The sequence below is a fragment of the Crotalus tigris genome, unplaced genomic scaffold, assembly GCF_016545835.1.
Source record: "Crotalus tigris isolate CLP2741 ecotype Arizona unplaced genomic scaffold, ASM1654583v1 scf7180000023598.3388751, whole genome shotgun sequence".
NCBI lineage: Eukaryota > Metazoa > Chordata > Lepidosauria > Squamata > Viperidae > Crotalus > Crotalus tigris.
Window position 1 is genome coordinate 1595857 of NW_024100068.1, and position 21021 is coordinate 1616877.

A 21021-nucleotide genomic window follows, 5' to 3' on the forward strand; every position below is an offset into this window, starting at 1 on the left:
TAAAGTTAATTCCTCTGTAACAGGCTTCTTGGAGCCTGGGAGGATGACAGTTTCCAAAATTACAACCACATAACATCTACATATTCTTCCTTCATCATGAAAATAGTCAAGCTCCTTTGTGCATTAACATTTTATTAGTAAGATGGTTAAGAAACCACCTTAATCAACATGGGAATAAGTTGGACACTAAAATAAGCATATCCAGGTACTATGTTTTCTGTAACATAAACAGTTTCCCCTTTCTTTAAATCTACTTAAGGAAGACTCAGAATCCTGCCAATACGTGGCTGCTAAGGCTTGAGAATTTCCTCTGAAAAATAAGGATCTGTCTATAAAACAAAAGACCTAATTATAAGCAAACTCACTGATGCTACTTTCATTATCAGGTCTTCTGCAGAGATCTAAACATCATCTAAGTTCATCTCTCACTACCACCAGCCTGGAGTCAAAATCATTACTTGCTCATCCTCAATATCTGGGAAATCTCACACCTTAAATCCATTGGAAGATTGGAATCCTTAAATCCATTGGAAGATATAATTTAGAGTTCAGAATAAAAAACAAAATTTAGTGCTGCCTTCCTTGCTCTCTGATAATATGTTATCAAAGAACTGTAACAATGGGACTCTTATCTCAAAGAAAAATACTATATATAGCAGGTTGGGCATTGATTAGGTAGTAGATAATGTTGTGCCTATTTGCTGCCTTGCCCAGCAGAGTTGGTACACCTGCACAGGGATATTTTCATCTTGACATTCTTATGGTACGCTTAAACTTTACTCATAATCCCCAGAGCCATGGAGTCCTTTCTGATCATTTAACAAGTAGGCTAATGTTGCTCCTGTGCTTATAGAAACCACTGCTTGAGCTGTATTGTCATTTGTATTCTCCACTTCCATTGTTTTATCCTAAGGTTTTGGCTTTCTCTCCCCTCTTCATCCCTGTAATGTAACGATGTTACAAGGGTAAGAGGAGGATGCTGGAATTTCTCATTGAAGTGGAGCTGGGATTCATGTATTATCTCACCAACAAATAGTCCCTTTCTTTCTTAACAGTATTTGGGGAGGGCCTTTTTGTCTTGTCACACTCTTCTTTTTAATTTCTCTGTTAAGAATTGGTTGAGTAAGTCCAGCATTTTCCTCTACATCTGGCTTCTATTTTGAGGTAGCTCACTTTCTCCTCACACCTTTGTCCCTAGAACAGGAAACAGTTGGCCCTGATGTGCTCACCTGACCTCTGAGAGCCAATAGAAGAAATTCATATTATTCAAAAGAGACAATAAAAAACCTAGGAAGGAAACAAAAAGACTAGAACACATTCTCTCCAGCAGCCACTATTCAGATAAGCAAAGATCAATACCAAATAACTATCAGACAGAAAATAATACTCTAATCCAGGAAAACCAAGGAAGAAGCCATATCCTCACAAAACTGGCAAGGCAAGCTACTATATATAAACAACAGCAAAACAGCAAACCCCATGGTCACTTGCATTGATGATGCTACCTAGTTAGGTAATGACACATCTGCAAGGAAATAACCATGCTGAGAGACCACTAAGGACTCTACAGTTCAATCCTGAATTACATATATTCTCTTCTAGAGGCATAAAAGAATCTGTTGTAGCCTTTCTGGTTGCTGGAGTAAGCTGCCACTTCATACTGAGCCATGATGATGCAGTGGTTAGAATGCAGTATTGCAAACTAATTCTGCCTACAGCCAGCACTTCAATCCTGACCAGCTCAAGGTTGACTTAGCCTTCTATCTTTCCGAGTTTGGTAAAATGAGGACCTAGGTTGTTGGGGGCAATATGCTGACTCTGTAAACTGTTAGAGAGAGCCGTAAAGCACTATGCAACTATTGCTGTTGCTACTGTCTCAGTCTCTTCTGTGGTAGAGCTGAGTTGCTGTATCAGTTGCTGAGTTGCTGTAAAGGGTATCTACAGTAATGGTATTAAACTGACAGTTTTGAGCTTCCTTTTTGTTCAGTTCAGGCCATCACCCAGCAACTTTGCTGCTGTTTCTACTGCCCTAATGAGAAAGGGATCTGGTTGTGCTGGAACAGCATATCCATAATTCTTGAAGGACTACTGATATTAGAATCACCTGCTCACCTCTTAGAGGTTGCTTATCTATTTGATTGATTGACTGATTAATATATATGGCCTCCTATTTTGTGACATATAACTCTGGGCAGCTAACAGTAATACAAATACAAGTAATAAAAAACATGGTGTCTTCCATTTTATCTGTGAAGTGCTGGTGACATTTGATTGCATTCACTAGAGAGATGCAGGACCTTGCATTGCCTAGTTTTCCCAATCTTGGGAATCTTTTGGTTCTGTTTGCTATGTGGCAAGGAGAGGAGATAATTACTTTCTTGTGGTAGACTGTATAATCATTCACTCTTTTATTTCTTTTTTCAGAGTTTGGGGTGGAGGAGGGTTGAGAAGGTTAATTCTGATGCTTCTTCCAGGAAAATGGGAAGGAACCCTTTCATGGCCTTGCCTTCTCATGAATAGGGAGTCATCACATAGTATTAGTTCTCTCAGTCCAAGGACGGACAATGAAAATACTTCTGCTGCTGTTGCCTTTAAAAAAGAAACCTAAAATATTTTTAATTGACTTACCATTCAAAAAGTATATTTTTAATGTTAAAAGTTCAAATTCATGAAACCAGAACACTAGAAAAGTAACCAAATGATAGCCTTAAGATATTTAATTGTACAAGCAGGAACAAAGGCAGCTTATTCAAAACAAGAGCAACATTGGAACATTTTTGTCAGAAAACTAAGCCGCACTATATGTGTGTTTATATATGTGTTCTTCTGTGTGTGTGTGTTTGATTTTGAGTTAATAGTAAAGATATAGTGAACATAGCTACACAGCCAAATTGGAAGAATTTTAAATAAATATGAAACTGGAACAATTCCTGAAGGCAACACTAGGAACTACTCATCAAAAGCAAAAATATTTAAAAATTTTGCTTAGATGATTTTAAAAAAGGTTAATGCGGTAAAATGAAAAGAGTAATTTAAAAGGTTCAAGCTGAAGCACAGGTTCAGTTCTTATGTTTTATGCCTAGTGTGATTCCTTTGGCAAGTGACAAAATCCAATAGAAATTAGGTTTCATTTTGGTAGTATTTTATTTTGCAAAGGGAAAAATATTCATGTCAAATTCTCTCTGTGTGAAATGTATGGGATAAGGTCACCTTGTGAAGCCAGCAGTAAGGAAAACAGAAATACAACTTGGGGCTGTTTCTACAAGAAAAAAAGAATCTATTGGTTTCTTTTACATAAAGTTCCACAGTTGATCTAAAAGACAATTAAATAAGACTTGCATACATCAGACCTTGAGTTAGAAAATTGAATTTTCCAATCAGAAAGGGAAACAATGGAATTCTGTCCAGCTGAACAGGAAGAGCAAGGTAATGGAAAAAGCACTCGATGTAGCCCCAGAAAAAGGTTTTCAATATATTTCAACCTCAGTTTATATAACTATTAGACCCAATCTATTCTTCAGATAGTTTTACCAGTAAGAATTCTGGAATCTTTGCTCGAACTATATGGAAGACCCTAAGTTGGGAGGAATGTAATAGCCATACTACTTCAAAGAATATATGCATGTTTCAATGCTTGTCTACTGAAATATAAAAAGTGACACGTTAGCTATGCTTCTTGCCTTATTACCCTGATTTCCTAATGTACAAGGACTTTTTAAAATATGCAGGTGGAAAGATGAACACATCTAATCATCTATTTTCAGCCTGAAACAGTCCAGTTTGGGAAAAATTGTTGTCACATAGTCCTGCTGAATTTGCAAGCTCACTCCAAGAATTCCTCATTTGGCACAAATAAGAACAAAATATTTTTATAAGAGTTGCAGATATAAAAGATGCTGACAGCAAGCTATAACTTGCAGGCTCCTATTAATCACTATGGACTAAGTCAGCAAGGAATTACACTTGTGAAGAACAGATCACATTCAGACTGCAAACTGGTAAGCACAGGTGTGGACATCTGCAAATTCCCATCTATCTTTTTTTTTCCAGAGGCATGCAAAGGAAATGACTGTATTTCCCCTCATGGAATAATTTTAAATATCTCCTTACCCACTATGGTCTCCATTCAGAAGTCCTGCAATAGCGCCAGGAAGTTCGGATTTAAGAATATAAAGATAAGAAGACATAGCTGCAAATATAGAACCAAGCATTAGTCAAGTGAGATACTGGCCATTCTACATTTGAACCTATTGGTTCAAAGTAAAGGGGAAGAAAAAGGTCTAAAGGTTTCATTGTGTGGCACCACCAAAATAACCCAATTGTTATCCGTCACATATTTCTGATGAAAGTTCAGATGTGCTTATAACATGAACATATTTGTTTAAGAAGCAACTGAACCATGAATTGCTCTACCTTTGAATTAAGTCCTAAAACAATCTTTTCTAACTTAATGTCTGACAAGTTGACTTGGACAAGAAGTTCTGCTGGAGATGCCTGGAATTTCAGATGCACACATAAAGAGGCATCAGATTGGGGAAGGTTACTTTATGTCATTTTATTTTATTTTATTATTTATTTACTTGATTTCTATAGCTGCCCATCTCAGTAAATGATTCTGGGCAACTTACAATTCAAAACATGTATTACTAGAAAAAAAATAAAAAACATTTTAAAACAATAAAAGCAGTAAAAAAATTAAAAACAGTAGAGAACATTAAAACATCTAATTCTTCACTGCTTATACCATATAGATAAAGTAATGCCATTTATTCCTACAAGAGGTAGGGAAATTAAAGGTGCAGCTAAAATCAGCTTGTGACATTGATTATTTACCACTGAGGCTCATGAGTTATTGCAACAGATTCTCTCTCTACCTTCTTTGTCATAATGATGGACATTTTACAAGTACATCAATAACATTTGAGTTTTGTGACCATCAAGATTTATAGTCTTCATTTAATGCCAAGTTTTGTTTTGTCATTTGCACTGGAAAACCAAGGCATTTGAAATCCTTTGGAAAATACTACCCAGATATAAACCAGCTTATTCGTTAAGGAATTTTTCATGGTTTGTGATAATAAAATCATACATATTTATGCTTTGTTATTAGATTAAAACAATAAATGGCAGCTATAAAATTTTGCAGACTTGAAATAGTTGAAGATTATATATTTTGAAATTGCATGAATATAAAAAATGGATTGCATTAAACCAGAATATCATGTACTACAACAAAGTGAAATTAAAAATCGTTGTGAGGTCACTAAATAAGGAAATATTTATTTACTGAATCATAGAGGTTCTCCAAATCAAGCTGACTTTCCCAACTGACAAATTCTTAAGAAGACCTTTTATTTAATTTTGCAATTTGATCCTTTTTTTCAAAAATGAAAATATAATTAGGTGTTATAAAGGTACATAATCTGAAAATTATGAGGATATCTAAAGATAAAACTGCTATTTTCTGATAGTGTGACTAAAAGGCACCAACTAATGCAAAGAGGATTTTTTTAAAAAAAAAATAACAGCAAATAAATGTGAAATACTTTTGTTGCAAAATACCTTTCTCTAATTTCCATTAAGTAGCTATATTGTGCATATCTTGAACTGAAAGATCAAATACACCACAAATATTTTTTTAAATCACATCAGCTTTTTTTAAAGCCTTCAACTGATTTCCAGATCAAATTTCCTGCTAATATACAATCTGTCACTCTTTCCCATGCATGTATTTTAGCCTCTGGCTAGGCATTTGATCATTTTTATCCTTTGTTGTGTGATTGACCCTTTTGTTTCCTAAACAACAGAGCTACTCCTTTGAATACCTCTAAAAAAAAACCTTCATCTGTCATTATATAAACTAAAAAGTATGTGTCTACCTCTCATATACAGTTTTTTATAGACAATAAAGGAAATTAATGCCAAATTAATGAATATAATTTTGCCCTTAGGCTTCCTTAAGGAGATATTCCTTTTTTTGGCTGCTCATGAGCAAATGATATTATTTGGATGAGTGTGTTTTATCCACAAAAGGAAGGAAGGAAGGAAGGAAGGAAGGAAGGAAGGAAGGAAGGAAGGAAGGAAGGAAGGAAGGAAGGAAGGAAGGAAGGAAGGAAGGAAAGCTACTGGGTTGTTGATACTGTTTCTTCCATGCCTTCACATCAAGGGAAAGCTTTTACATATAAAGATCACCTTCAAATAATACTAATAAATATTGGAAGGCCACCATTCAATAATTTGAAACAACATATTCAGAAATAAAAAGTGTAATGAAATGCAAACATTACATGCTCATTAACGTTTACTATCCTAAATCATAATATTCACAGCTGCCCTGTCATTTGCAGAAAGAAGATTCAAAAAATAGTGCAGTCCTAATCTATATGAACTTATTATTCTAACTGCCAGCTGAGAAGTAGTCAGAAATTAACTTCCTTTTATGTGTAATTTTAAATAATTATCAATGTATTATTGAAGATGGAATGTTAACCTATAAACTGCACAAATTAGCTTTTGTTTAAGTTTTCAGATGAAAGTTTTATAGGCAAATGTTGGACTGGTTCTTACTGATGACGAATGCTGGATCAAATTGTTTGCTTTTATGTATCTGTCCTCTAAGTCTGATTTATATATGATCTTAAATTTGCTTTGTTTGCCCTCGTGTTAGCATGATAATGTAAATCCTTTTACATGCTAATTAGGTCACTTTAATTTGCTCAACAAATTTAAGTTTAAAATATATTTGCATAATGCTTAATTCTGCTCCACTCTGTAGATTTATGGTATCTTTTACTCTATTTGCACATGAGGGTTATCAGTGCTTCTTTATTAGCTTTTAGGACCAGCACATTCCATCCTTATATTTTTTTAATTCAGCTTTCATTATACAATTACTTTCCATGTTGCACAGTTGTCACTGAAACCAGGTAATAGTCTAAGTCCTTTTGATGCAAGGTGTGCAAATGAGTCAAAGATGAGTTTGTAGCCTATATTTTCAGTGAGCTTGGTGAAAGCAGAAATCCTACAGTTCCCTCATCTCCAAATTCTACAGCTGAGACATGGGAATGTTAAGCCTGCTGCACTTTGCTCCTGGCAATTTTGAATACATTCACCATCTCTCTAATGCTTAGGATCAGTATGTCAAATATGGTATCAATTATGTTTGTTTCCCAACATGGCTCAAGGTCAGAATGTCTGCTTTTCCATATACTATTTAGAATTCTAAACTGGTAAAAGTGGATGAAGTTTGAGCTTTCTGTGCAACTCCTACTAAACTGCCCTAAACGGATTTCACATATAGTACCACAATCCTGCTATATATCTCCTGGAGAGCCAGACAACCCTAAAGCAACTTAGTGTGCAATGATTTTTTTCCAGTAATAGAATTGGTGGGGGGATCTTAAGGCTGCAGTAATAAGCTTATTTTTATAGATCAGAAACTGACATGTAGACACAGGTTGTAATTCTGTTTCTGATCCTATGAGCTACCAATATATAGCTATACCTACCATATATAACTATACCAACTATAACAAGAAACTTCCATTAATTGACCTGGGTACTCCAGAGAGAAAGTGTAATAAAGCATCTATTATGATTTAAATAACAGCAAACTTGAATCCAATTTTGAAGGACTATTCTCTTGGACTACTAAGCCAACTTAACATTTGTTAATGTTTGTTATTTATTTATCAAGCAGTGATGGTTTTACTTACAATTTCCTCTTTTGAGCATGAAAAATTGTGTCATTGTTTAAGAGCCATTTTAATGACTAGATAACAGAATAACAGAGTTGGAAGTGACCTTGGAGGTGTTCTAGTCCAAGCACTTGCTCCAGCAGGAACCCGTATACTATTTCAGACAAATTGTTGTTCAATCTCTTCCAGTGTTGATATGTAGATGAGTAGAGAGTATGAGCAGAGATGAGTCTAATGTAGATGAGCAGAGGCACCATTTTTTCAGACTAATGGAGAATACCATCTCCATGGTTCTTCCAGGAGATTCCTACCTTATTTTCTGATAACTTCCTCTTTTAGAGATTAACATACAAGAGAATCTACTGTGCTTGATTAAACAGTAAGGAAGACTTAATAAATAAAATGGGAATAGTAAATACATAGGAGAAAACATAAACTAAAGCCGAATGAAGTCAAATATTCATTTTGGACTTCAAAAGAAAATTTCACTAAACTCAGAACAATGATAAACAAAATCCATAATACAGAAGTTAATGGAAAAGAGATTTTCTAAAAAAGAAGATAGATAATGGCAACTACAAATGGAAGGAATAAACGGAAGACAGGAGAAGCTAATATGACTGGGAAAAGCTTGATCAAAATCAGAAAACAAAGCAGCAAAAAAGAAGATATGGGAGGCTGAAAGAGAGACAAGTCACAAACTAAGAGTAGCCTGGAAGAGAAGAGAATCAGCAAAGTTCAGGTTTAGAACCACTAAGGCCTGCAAAACATGCTAAGAACAGCAAAAACGTTTTGTTTTTGCTGATATGTGCAAAAAAAGGAACAAAAAAGAAGTTAAATATAACTCAGCAGTGTGATGTGGTTGCAAAAATATAATTACAAAAGCATGGATCCAAGTCATAGGATATAACAATTTTATCCTGTATTGGTCAAATCTGTGCACCACTCTTTCAGAAGGATTCAGACAAACTAGAACAGGTTTGAAGAAGGGCAATGAGGATGGTCAGGGGATTAAAAGACCTGGGATTGCTTAGTCTTGACAAGAGAAGATGAGGGAATTTAGGGGAGCATTCTTCAAATACCTGAAAGAATATTAGGCACAACATGATTGAGATCTGTTCTCTGCTGTGCCAGAATTTGAGACACAAAATAATGGTCCAATGCGACAAGAAGGGAAATTCCAACCAAATGTTAGAAAAAAAAAGTAGGAGATGACCAGGCTGAGCCCAAGGGAGGGGTCAAACATGTCATTAATCTTGAGTCCCTTCGTGCCCACAAGAGATTTAAGTCCAGCCCACCTTGAATTCTGTTAACTCTTATCCATCACCAATTTGCTTTGACTGTTAATTGTTCAGTAGGACAAAGACCAAGTTTTTTATCAGAGTAAGGATCAGAATGATGTCAATTACATTCATTCATCTTCACTACAGAAATTGTAATCTAGATTTCATTGGTGGAGTTTATGCATGTACATAAGAGGAAATATTGCAAAATGACTGGAATCACATAAGTTGGCTTGTTTGTAATAAGTTATGGGGTCAGTGTTCTTCAACATCTTCATAAATGATCTAGATGAGGGGATAGGAGAGTTCGTCAAATTTGCAGATGATACCAAGTTGGGGGAATTGCTAACACTTTGGAAGGCAGATTCAAGATTCAAAAGGATTTTTACAAATCTGAGCACTGGGTTCTAGCTAACAAGATGCAGTTCAGTGGTGAGAAAAGTAACATCCTACATCTATGCAAAATCAAATGCACAGGTGTAAAATATGTGGTACCTGGCCCAACAGTAGTAACTGGGAGAGGGATCCAGGTGTCCTCATAGATCACAAGGCTAAGTATGAGCCAACAGTGTGCTGCAACTGCCAAAAAAGTCAATGCAGTCCTAGGCTATATCAACAGAGGGATAAAATCAAGATCACAAGAAATGATAATAGTGCTTTATGCTATACTAGTGAGGCCACATTTAAAATTATGGTCACTACGACAGAAAAAAAGATGCTGGACCCTGAGAGAGCAGTGAAGAGCTACTAAGTTGATAAGAAGTCTGCAGTATAAATCACATGAGGAACAGTTAAGTGAACTAGATATGTCTGGCCTAACAAAGAAAAGAATTAGGGATGACATAGCTGTTTTCCGGTACATGAGGGGCTTCCACAGAGAGTTGGGGGTTGTTGACTTATTCTCCAAAGCTCCTGAGGACAAGACAAGAAGCAATGGATGGAAGCCTGTTAAAGAGAGCTCTTTTTACTCCATCCTGGAGCTAAAAAGAAACTTCCTGACAGTGAGAAATATTAAGCAATGGAACAGCTTGCCTCTTGGAGTCATAGTTGTTCTATTGCTGGAGGTTTTCAAGGAAAGATTGAGCAGCCACTTGCCCAGGATGGAATAAGAATTCCTGCACTGGCAGGGGGATGGACTGGAAGACTTCTATGGTCCCTTTCAGTCCTATGATTTTATGATTCTATGATTTTATGTAAGAATAGTGAAAACAAATATAAACTTCAGAAGATGCATTACTTTGCCCTCAGTTTGCACAGTGCTGACACACACAAAGCAATTTTTGTTTTTAAAGCTTCACAATCATACAGTCAGTCTTGGCTCCAGTTTTCCACAAATAAAAGATCAATGCCAACATTTCAATTTGGTGACAAAAGGAGGGTATGTGTCAAACACTTAAGGAGTTGTCAGAGAGTTCATGTGATTCTCTTTCTTTACTGAAGTGTTTTCAAGACACCTTTAAAAACATCTGATGTGTGGAAAGAATGAACTGCATTCCCTCTGACTAGTTGTTCCTACCAATTAGTTTGGTTTATGATGTTGTGTGGAAGTTTATGAAACAAACTAAGAAAGCACAACATAGAATTTTATTTCAGCAAGTATCTATACAAACATTTAGACTCTAATACTCCTATTATCAATCATATGGATATTTAATTTGCAAAGTGATTTGCCCTCTGTGATTGCTCCAATGACTCTGTGAAAAAGAGAGTTCTATTCTTTGACACCTATAAAGTTGAACTATATTTATTTTTTTCAACTCACTGATCAAACAAATGAGATTCTCTACCTTAAGATCCTCTTGTAATGCCAAATAAAATCCATGAAGCGGAACCTAGATAGAAATGTTCTTTACATGGACAAACTAACAAACAATCTTGACTCCACAGGATTTGGAATGTTATATCCTTTGCATTATTCCAAATAATACTCAAAATATTACCAGTTAGTTCCCAAATTCAGAAATATCTGTAATTAAATCATCTAACCTTAGTCTACATAATTTATATAGGTTGAATAATGCAGCCTATAACCAAGTTTTTAAAAAATTCTGAACCCCTCCTTAAAATACAATTCTAAAAACATCCTGGACTATTTACTACATTACAAAAAAAATTCAACAGATCTTAATGGTTCCAAATTGTTCAACTAGCAGATGTCAAACTTGCCTCAATAAAAAGAGAGCTGGAAATCCTCAATTTAAAACAGTAAGGTAATTAGCTTTCTGGCCAAACATAGCTTCTGCTGATGGGGTAAGCACTCAAATTAGTCTAAATCTCTCTGTAAACATTCAATAGTTGTGGAAAATACAGAAGGTATTTCAAAGACTAAATCAGGCCGACCTCTACCAAGAAACGGATGTCTCATGGCAGAGATTGGTGATGTTTGCTCTTAAGTGCCTGTTTATTTCATATGCACTTGCAATTATGTACTGTGGAGAGAAAAAAAAAGTCTACTTCCAATTTTCATCAGCGTTTGTCTAATTTTTTGGACTAGCCTTTTAAAAAATGTGTTACATGAAAAAAAATGTCTTTTAAGAACTGAGGAGTTAGATTCATTTCAATATTATTCCACACCATGCTTTGTTGGTCTCCCAGTCTTAGTATTTAAGTGAAGTAGTTTAAATCTACAATGTTAATTAATTCCAATGTTTCTCTTCTCTTCTCCTATTCTAACTTATCATATTTTACCAAACTTACTAAATTTTGTCTCCCCCCCCCCCAAAAAAATGTAAGCCATTCTAATAGCAAACTGGATGAGCAAAAAGTCAATATCCTTCAATTTACAAAAGCTTTTTCTGTTATCCTAAGGCCAATTTTCTTTGTCTGTACAATCTGGCAAAGTTTATCTGCATGAACAAGATCAAAAAATCAAGATGGTGGACACAATGCAACTGAAGCCCCACCTATATTATTGGCATCTTGGCAAAGCAATAAAGTATGTTCTGCATTATTTTTATACAGAACAAAAGAAGACTTTAGCCATAAAGTAAGCCAGTGTTTCTCAACCTGGGTAACTATAACAAGTGTGAACTTCAACTCCCAGAATTTGCTAGCAGCTGTCTGACAAGGCAGCACTCTGTTTGTCAAGATGAAATATGATCTGCCTTCAAACTTGTTCATGTCCTTCCACCCCAGCCCCCCACTCTCCCTGGGGATTATGACTCATCATTTTCAGAATAATTAACTCAGAGCAAAGTTTCTAAAAACATTCTGCAATTGTGGACTAATTTGATTGGAAATTATAAGGACCATCAGTTAAATAAATGCCCTTTCCCAACACTTTTTGTGAGAGACATTTATGGGAATGCTTTTTCCAATTTATGAGATAATATTGATAGCTGCAATTGTATATGCCTTCCTATCACATCCATTTTAAAGGCCTTTTTGAACTAAAATGTTAACACAAAATTAAATATTTGATGCACCTCATGCCATAAACCAACGGCTCCCAACCTTTTCTAAATCCCACACCCTAGAACGCTTCTGATATATTCTCGCACCACTTACAAAAGTTTAAAACAACAGCAACGAAATATGCATATACACTATAATTTTGAAAACCAAGTTTTCGCACCCCCTGGAATATCGTCTCGCACCCCCAGGAGGTGCAAGCACCCCCAGTTGGGAACCCCTGCCATTTACTAATAACTTTTATGAAAAACTTTCTGATCAAAGTTATTTTTTCAATACAATCTCTGAATACTAAACTTTTCAGACCAGAAATTGAACAACTCACTAGTGATGGATACAAAGAGGAAGAAGCTGGTAGTAAGTAGGCTCTGAATGCTAATTATGGGGATACTACCTGATAGATCTCTATAGGCTGGCAAAGGTTCATAGTTTGAGAATCCCTGGCTTAGAGGTCTATTGAAACCAGCTTGATTCCCTGAAGTATATTTAGATTTAAAAAGCTATCATTCATTCCTCTTCTTGTTCGATAGTTCTAATTAGTCCATTTTATTTTCTTCTTTTTAAAAGAGGAATTTGCTTTAGCCCTTTCGCTTCATGTGATTACTGAACAAACATCACACACAGCAAGAGATCTATTAAATAGCTGATACATCTTTAAATATTCTTATATATGAGCACAAGCTTCCTCTCCAACCTCCCATTACAAATCTGTCAGCTTTGTAATGGCTTCCGCAGACCGGCCAGCTGAATCTAGCTTCATTTCAAGTAAAACACTGAAGTCCATAATTATGCAGGAGCAAATTAGTATGCCGAACTTTCTACGCTTCCTTGCACATACATATTTACAAGAACATCTGCAGGACATTTTACATGAGAAAGGCCAAGGGGGACAGACTATGCCACTTCCTTTTCCTTTAGAAAACACCAGTAGGATGTAAATATATTTGCAGTCATAAATATGAATGTAGCAATCTATTTTCATTTAATTACCAAAACTTTTAATGTTTTCAACATTATTTGAAATAAAAAGTTAATGAAATAAAAGGTCTAATTTTCATATTCCAAGTAATTGTTCTACAGTTCAGATTGGAAATATGCTAAATAGAGTTACTACTGCTTTATCATTTATATATATTATATAACCGCATTAAGTTTTAATGTACATTCTCTCTGAAGGACATTCAGCATTTTAATGTCTGGAAGGGTTTTCCTTACCTCCCATGTTCTGTATAATGATTGTACTGGCCACAATAACCTGCCAAAAAAGTAGATTAGTTTAAGAAAAAAAGAAACATTCTTTTAAACATGTGTTTAAAAACTCATAAGAAATTGCCGAACTAAGAAATAAGGTAGATATCTATACAGCATGGATTTTTAAATTTATTTTAGAACTATAATTTTAAAAAATGGAAGGATAAATCAAGATAATTTTTAAAATATTGTATAACTATGATCAGAAGAGTAACTGCTATAGATTTATATATTTTACATCCACTAGAATGAAAGAGATATTTGCATGCACTACTAATGACAACTTTCAATTTTCTTTTATGCTGAACAAGTCACTAACAATCTCTATAATTACATGGGAAAGTGATGTAAGAAAATTCTATTCTTTCTAAGGGTGAAAGAACAAAAACAGGGGAGGGTTGGGGGAGACATAAACAAAGACATTTCTTCTCTTACATGTACAAAATTCCATGTAAATACAGGAGCTTTGTAGAACTCTAGAGTATGCTCTAATGTAATAAAACTTTATCTTTATTTTCTTGGATTTCAGCATATTAATTGCAAGAGGAGTTTGGAAATTACCTTCCCAGGTGAACCAAAGGCGAAGAGACCAAGGTCTTCATAAGACGTGACAGCTATAAAAAGGGAACAAATAATTAACAATACACATTTAGTGGTAAATTATATATAGTTAAGGGATTCCTACAAAGTATAAACTTTAACTTTCATAGATCTAACTAATATGCTTCTTCTTTAAAAAAAACACCATTGTACCAGACCCAGTGTGTTTTTTCTACTTATTATACATTTGGAACAAATGTATATTTAAAACATGATATTTTATTTATATTTAACATGATAAAAGACCACTGTTTTGCATGTAGACTACCTTATATCAATATATCACTTCACAACCATTATTAAAGTCATATCAATATTCAATCATTAACAATGATACCTGTATTATTAAATAATAACATCTGCCTATTCCAGATCCTTCGGAAGGACTCAATAAGTGATCAAAAATGCCAAATTCAGTTTAAACATCTCATTGGGTGATCAGCTATAATAATAATAATAATGCCTTTCATCCTTTCTATATCCAAGTAAGATATATAACAAATTCCCAAATAAAAAATAACCATTCTATTTACTCATATTGTAATTTTTTGGGGGGGGGGGGGCGGGGGGAAATCTGGGAAATGATCTGGTAAAAAGATTTTGGTAAGTATAACATATGAAGAAAATTCCAATTTTTGCTAACTTAGAATGTTAGGAGCTATATTTGTAAGTTTTTTCAATGCAAAATATAGTTTTATAAAATTTGTGTGTGTGTGTGTGTGTGTGTGTATTTTGTGAAGCTAACAGCCATTTTATTGACCATTTCATTTATTCCAGAAAAAGGAAACCTTTTGCCAAATTGATTTTTTTATGCCACACCAAATCACTTCTTATGTGATGCACAGCCATATGAATGTGATTAACAAATAAATATTATTATTTTTTTAGAAAAATGGTTAAAATGTTCAGAACTTCACATCTTGGGTACAATTCTTTGAGAATGTATTGCAGAGATAGCCTTTTCAATGTAAAACTGCTATTTATTTTGTCATTTTTTTTTTCTTGTATTGTCGCCTGTTAGGTATCCTCAGAAGCAAATAAATCAGAAGTAAATCTTCTGGCATCCATTGGGACTTGTTCCCAAGTTTAGCATGCTCACTGCAAAATCAAGGAAATAAATATATGGGATTTAATATGCCTATTTTTTATCCAAGAGGCCTATTTCACAGACAATTTTTATCAGTCTCCACTATTTGCTGGGTTTTACTTCTAAAAGCATTCTCAGACTGATCCACCAGACACAGTTAAGCTGTGATAGCTTTCATCATAATTGTTTTACTGCTGCTTTTATTGATTAGCTATAATTTTAAAATGTGTTTATTGTACATTAACTGCAGGCTCACTTTACTAAATATTGCAGAGGGAAATATTTACTGAAAAGCAATTGATTGAAGAAATAATAATTTACACATAACAATAGGATCTTACCTCTTGAATATATAAAAGTGCAGATCAAATGGAGAATAGGAGGAACAGCCTTTGAGAAGAACCAAGGAAAGTTGACTAGTCAGAGATAGCTACAGAGAACCAGAAGTATGAAGAAGAGAAGAAAACCCAACTTGAAAAAAAATTCTGTTCCATAAAAAGTAAAGGCACAGAAGTCCAGAAATTAAAATTGAAACAGGAAAGAACAGTATGATAAGATAGCCAGTAACAACTGGGAAAGCTGAATGGGTGAGTTGCAACCATAAAATAATGAAAAAAGCTGAAATAATCCCAGACTGTTTTATCTCTCCTATCACTGACACAGGGATAGGTAAAAGAAAAGAAAAGGACTTGGGTGAAGAAAAGCTAAAGTTCAAAATGTCATCCAAACTTAACCAGTGGCTTGGTATGACTGTGAGTTTTGATGTTTTTAAGCTATGCTTGTCGTGTCATGGCAGTTGTGATAATTTCCCTCCAACATTGGGAGGTAAGGGCAGAAAAGGATATCGTGGGATAGTTTGCACATTCTGTTGAATCACCTTTCTTTGGTATTGGTATGAAGATTAGCCACTTCAATTTATTGGTCACTCTATTGTTTACCAATTTCCTGTCATAGTTTGGTTAGAACATTTAAGGATTCTTCTTCTGTTGCTTACTATTTTTTCATAAATGTTCCACAAATTCCTCTAACCTTCTGATTTCAAAATAATCAAAGTGCTGATTAACTTAATCTTCAAATACTATGGTAGAGGTTCTTGTAAATAAGCAGTATCTTTTATTTCTACACTGAGTTCTCTGTTGTACAGTATTTCAGTATACTCCTTCCATCTAATTTAAATCAGTTAGCGTGTGTCCATTGGAATCTTTTAGCATACCAATTTGAGGTGGCTGTCCTCCTGAGTTTAGAGATACTTTGTAAACAATTGTCATGTTTCTCTGTTTCTTTCTTTGATATTTTTATAGATGTTGAAAAACTGCTTCTTGTCTTTTCTAATAACTTTTCTGATATAGTATTCTTCATGAAATTCCTTCTTGAGCGTTTTGTCTTTCTTGGCTTTGGATTCATTTCTTCTGATATCAAGTTTGTTTTCTTCTGATTATGAACTTTAGAAATCTTTTTTCATAGTCTTCTTTAACAACTCTCTTTATTTCATTGCAGTTCTTGGGTACTTTCTCAGTGAGATTCAGGATTTCCTAGTGATTCCATATTTTGTAGCTTATGCACATGGAAGCATATGGAAATTGTTTTTGCTCTAGCTTGATTTAGAACTTGCCCATGAGCAGTTCATGATCTATTCTATAATCAGCCTCACACAATTTGTTTGCTAACATACCTGAGTTTTTCCACCTCCTTGTACCAATAACATATCCAGTTTAATTTCTGTGTGCTCCATATGGCAATGTTCACTACAGGGGTCATTTTGAAGAACATGTTATCAATGAAGAAATATTTGGATGGACAGAAACTGATTGTCATTCTTAACTTCTGTTTTCTAGGCCATACAATCCAACTTTATTTTCCTGCCCACAATTTCCAACTTTGGTAGTACTATCATTAACTACAACATGGCACGTCTTGTTTGAATGTTCTGCTGCATCAGTGGTTAGGCATAAACATGGATAACCATCATATTAAATTATCATACCCATCCTATTGGATAACTAGTCCAAAATGTGTAATTAATATTATCAGCTCATTAACTGCATTGTACCCAGGTATTTTCTTTGCTATATACAGTATATAGCAAATACTGTAACTGAAAACAACTGTTTATTTTTGTGTCCTGAATAAATAACAATATGACCTTTTGACTGAAAATGTCAAAATTCTATCCATTTTAATTCTTTGATGCATAAATTACCACGTACAGCTGATTCATTTCAGTTTTCAACTTTATTGAGCTTTCATGCTTCTTACATTCCATGTTCCTGTTTCATTTTGTCTTTGCAACTTCAGATTTTCTTTTCTTGCATGTCAACATCAACTAAATATTCAGAAGGCTTTAATGTAGCTTGTCATAAACACATTATTTTATTTCGAAAGATTCTTCACTCTTCTTCAGCAGCACTGAATGCTATTTGATGGGGGGGGAGCTATCATTTGGTACTAAGTAGCAAGTAACGTTTGTATTTCTGATTATTACCTGTCCCCTAAAAATGTATAAGCACAGATTTCAGATGGGCTTCTAGTAGAGGCTAATTATAAAACTAGCAAAGACCCAATGAATAATCAGTTAAAGATATAGGAAGACAATTTGGAAGGGATTGTCAACTGGCTCAGAGTTCAGATAAAAAGAGACACTTTAAAAAAAGACCTAAGTTTTCTGGAGTTTATTCTATAACATCGCATTCATACTTCCACAAAAGATGTGCCCCTCTATGTCTTTTCTTCATATTTCAATTTTTTTCAACATATCTCCGTTTATATGTCTATAAATTTCTGAAATTTGGGTGAAAAATTGCCCAACACAGAGATTATGGGCAGGTTTTGCAAGGTACATGGTATGTAGCAAGTATGTTTAGCTCCTTTCTAACCCAGAGCAGCAAATATAGTTTCTAATTAAATTCTTTAAAAAAGATGTGATAAGTGTATTTTCAAAATGTAGCAAATCCTCTTTTAAGGATCATCCACGTTAAAAGAGCTCTAAAGCATGTACATAATATCACCTCACTGAATGAATACATTAAATAAGAACAAAATTCAGAACTTATTCTTGAAAATATTCCAGAAATAGACTTAATTATCTTGATTTATAAATTACAAAGATAAAGTATTTTTCATCAGATTTATAATCAGCATTAATAATTTATAGTTCTGGTAATCAACAATTGAGACAAACTATGTAGATTTTTAAAATATTTAAATATTTTTAACAACTTTTTAAAGTATAATTTTCAAATTATATCTGTGGGGGAGTACAGGTAAAGAATCTATCAATCAATTTATCTCCTATCAACTATAAAGTTTTGGAGGATGTGGAGAGACCTGGCCTATAGAACTGCCAAGAGTTGGACATGACTGAATAACATGATTATCAACTACACAGATATATCCATACAGTTTTGTTGGCAACAATAATGATGCAATTTGCCTTTTGTGTGTGCGTATGTATGTATATATGTATGTATGTATGTATATATGTATATATGTATATGTATATTTTTAACCTTTTTAATCGTGAATATGTATATGACTATATAGGTGTATGTACATATAAATATACATATATGCATAGCCAGATTTTTGCAACAGTGTCACCATCTAAAAAAGCTGCTGACCCTCGTAGTAATTTTATAAGGTTAAAAATTATTTGCCTGCATTGCACAGACTATTCTAGGAATGGGACTTGTAAAATGCAGTTTGCAAAATCTATTTCTACTTTGCCCCCACTAAAGTCTTACGAAGTTTTATACATAGCTCCTTAAAACTCTATAGCTTTTTTACTTACCAGTATAAATGCACATACTAAGCAACAGAAATATAGAATAAGATGCAAGGGTAGCAACAATTAACAGCAGCATACTAGGACAAAAAGAGAAATAATGAACATCAATGTCATCAATCATTGTTTCCCATTAAAATGGAGAGTTCAGAAACTACATTTTCCCCCAAACAACGAACAAAAAAAATAAATCATAAGACATATTTCCTCGTTTTGTATTTTAAACAGATAAAATATGATGCACATGACTGCTGATTCTTTTTTCCATGTTCTGCTTTTTCTGACTTTTCTCTAATACTGAATTTAGCAACTTTCATGACTCATCCCAATCTAGCAAAAATAACAAACCTTTTATTACAACATACACTTTGGTAACATTTAAAGTATTTTAAATGATTGTATTGTATCTTTGTATCGGTATCAGTAGATACCGATGAGAAGAGGAATAATAAATATCAACTATATGTTTGCTCACTAGTCATCACAGTATCTGGCTCTGGCTGTATAAACCTTGAACTGCAAAGTGAATCGTAATTCCCAAACCAAAAAAAAAAGTATTTCCAATATGCACCCATCAAAATAAATATTTGTGTTATTTGGACACATAACTGAAAACTGATATGTCAAAACCTGTTTTGTTACATAGGTAATTATAGAACTTTAACTCTGAATATTTTTAGTGAATTAGAATAAGAAGAGGGACTTTTCTACATTAAGGCCCCAGACACAATGTTTAGCATTTCTAATTAAAAGAGTGATGGCCTCCTTCAGTCACATAGAAGAGTACCTGGGCTAGCACTGCCAAATCAGACTGGACTGGGTTTATTCATTATACTAAAATATAATTTGATTGATTTGCTACTATTGTAGGGGAAAAGTTATGATTATTAGATATATCTGCAAGGCTGAATTGGCTCATTCAATAAACCATATTTGAACAATGTGAATATAATACTATATTCTGTTGCAGAATATAGGCCTCCTGATAAAATAAATCCCTACACCAATTCAGACAGCAGGTAAGAGATTTATTTCACTGTACTGATTTAATTATTTTCCATTCTATATACATAGGAAAATAGAACACTACTTTATCTGTATCAGAACATCTTGCTCAGTATTGTCTGCAAAGACATGCTCTCTGGAGTTAGATAAGTCTTTCCCATTTCTGGCTATAGATGCTGAGGACTAAACCTCATGGAAAGCATCACAATGCAACTTTCTCCACACTAGTTTCTTCTGATTTTGTAGAGACATCAAAAATAGCATTTATTTATTAAAATTAAGTGCCTGATTTTTGTACCTGAAATCATAATTAGTAATTTCCAATAGTATACCAATAGAGACTAAGTTAAAGAGAGGAGGGATCTGGAATTCAACATTCTCTCGATCTGTTTGTTCAGTTTTAGTTACTTTTATTCTTAAAATAATCAGTTTTATTTAAGTTTTTTAAAAATCCCAACTCTTAAAGTAAACATAAATATAGACCACAATGAAATTTTCAAACTACTCAAAAATAGAAGTGATAATAAAAACATACCTAAATCCAATGATTCCTGTCTTGGACATGACATATGCCAAACCAAGAATCCCACTTCCCATGATAGCATTCATTAAATTAAACACAGAAAAGCCAAAGGAGGTGCCAGTTGATACATGATTCAAGGATGCCTGCAAATGTTAGAACCAAATGCATTGTTACATTCAAACCTCTTAATTAGTTTTTCAAGGCCAAACCAACTATGAAAGAAACCAAGTACTTCACAGGCAGAGATTCTCAGTAATCTGAAATCATGTGTTTGACATACAGATATTTTGCTACAGTTGTTCTAATGGGAGCTGATTTAAAATACCATATGCATTTATATTAAACATACCCTGAAGATTCAAAATAGCTAATAAGAGTTTTGA

At 34.0% G+C, this 21021-nt stretch overlaps 1 protein-coding gene across 4 annotated transcripts in view; it reads right to left on the reverse strand.

The window, feature by feature from the left end:
• The window catches only part of SLC38A6 (solute carrier family 38 member 6), a 42880-nt gene that overhangs the window by 20475 nt on the left and 1384 nt on the right, over positions 1-21021 (reverse strand). For 3 of the 4 annotated variants that reach the window (XM_039319493.1, XM_039319492.1, XM_039319495.1), the window contains exons 2-6: positions 20651-20781; positions 19117-19190; positions 14204-14256; positions 13607-13646; positions 4111-4189 (exon numbers count right to left, since the gene is read on the reverse strand). In XM_039319493.1, coding sequence (XP_039175427.1) covers positions 4111-4189; positions 13607-13646; positions 14204-14256; positions 19117-19190; positions 20651-20781 — 377 coding nt within the window. The remainder of the gene's footprint in view (positions 1-4110; positions 4190-13606; positions 13647-14203; positions 14257-19116; positions 19191-20650; positions 20782-21021) is intronic. The other variant, XM_039319494.1, reaches the window with a different exon arrangement.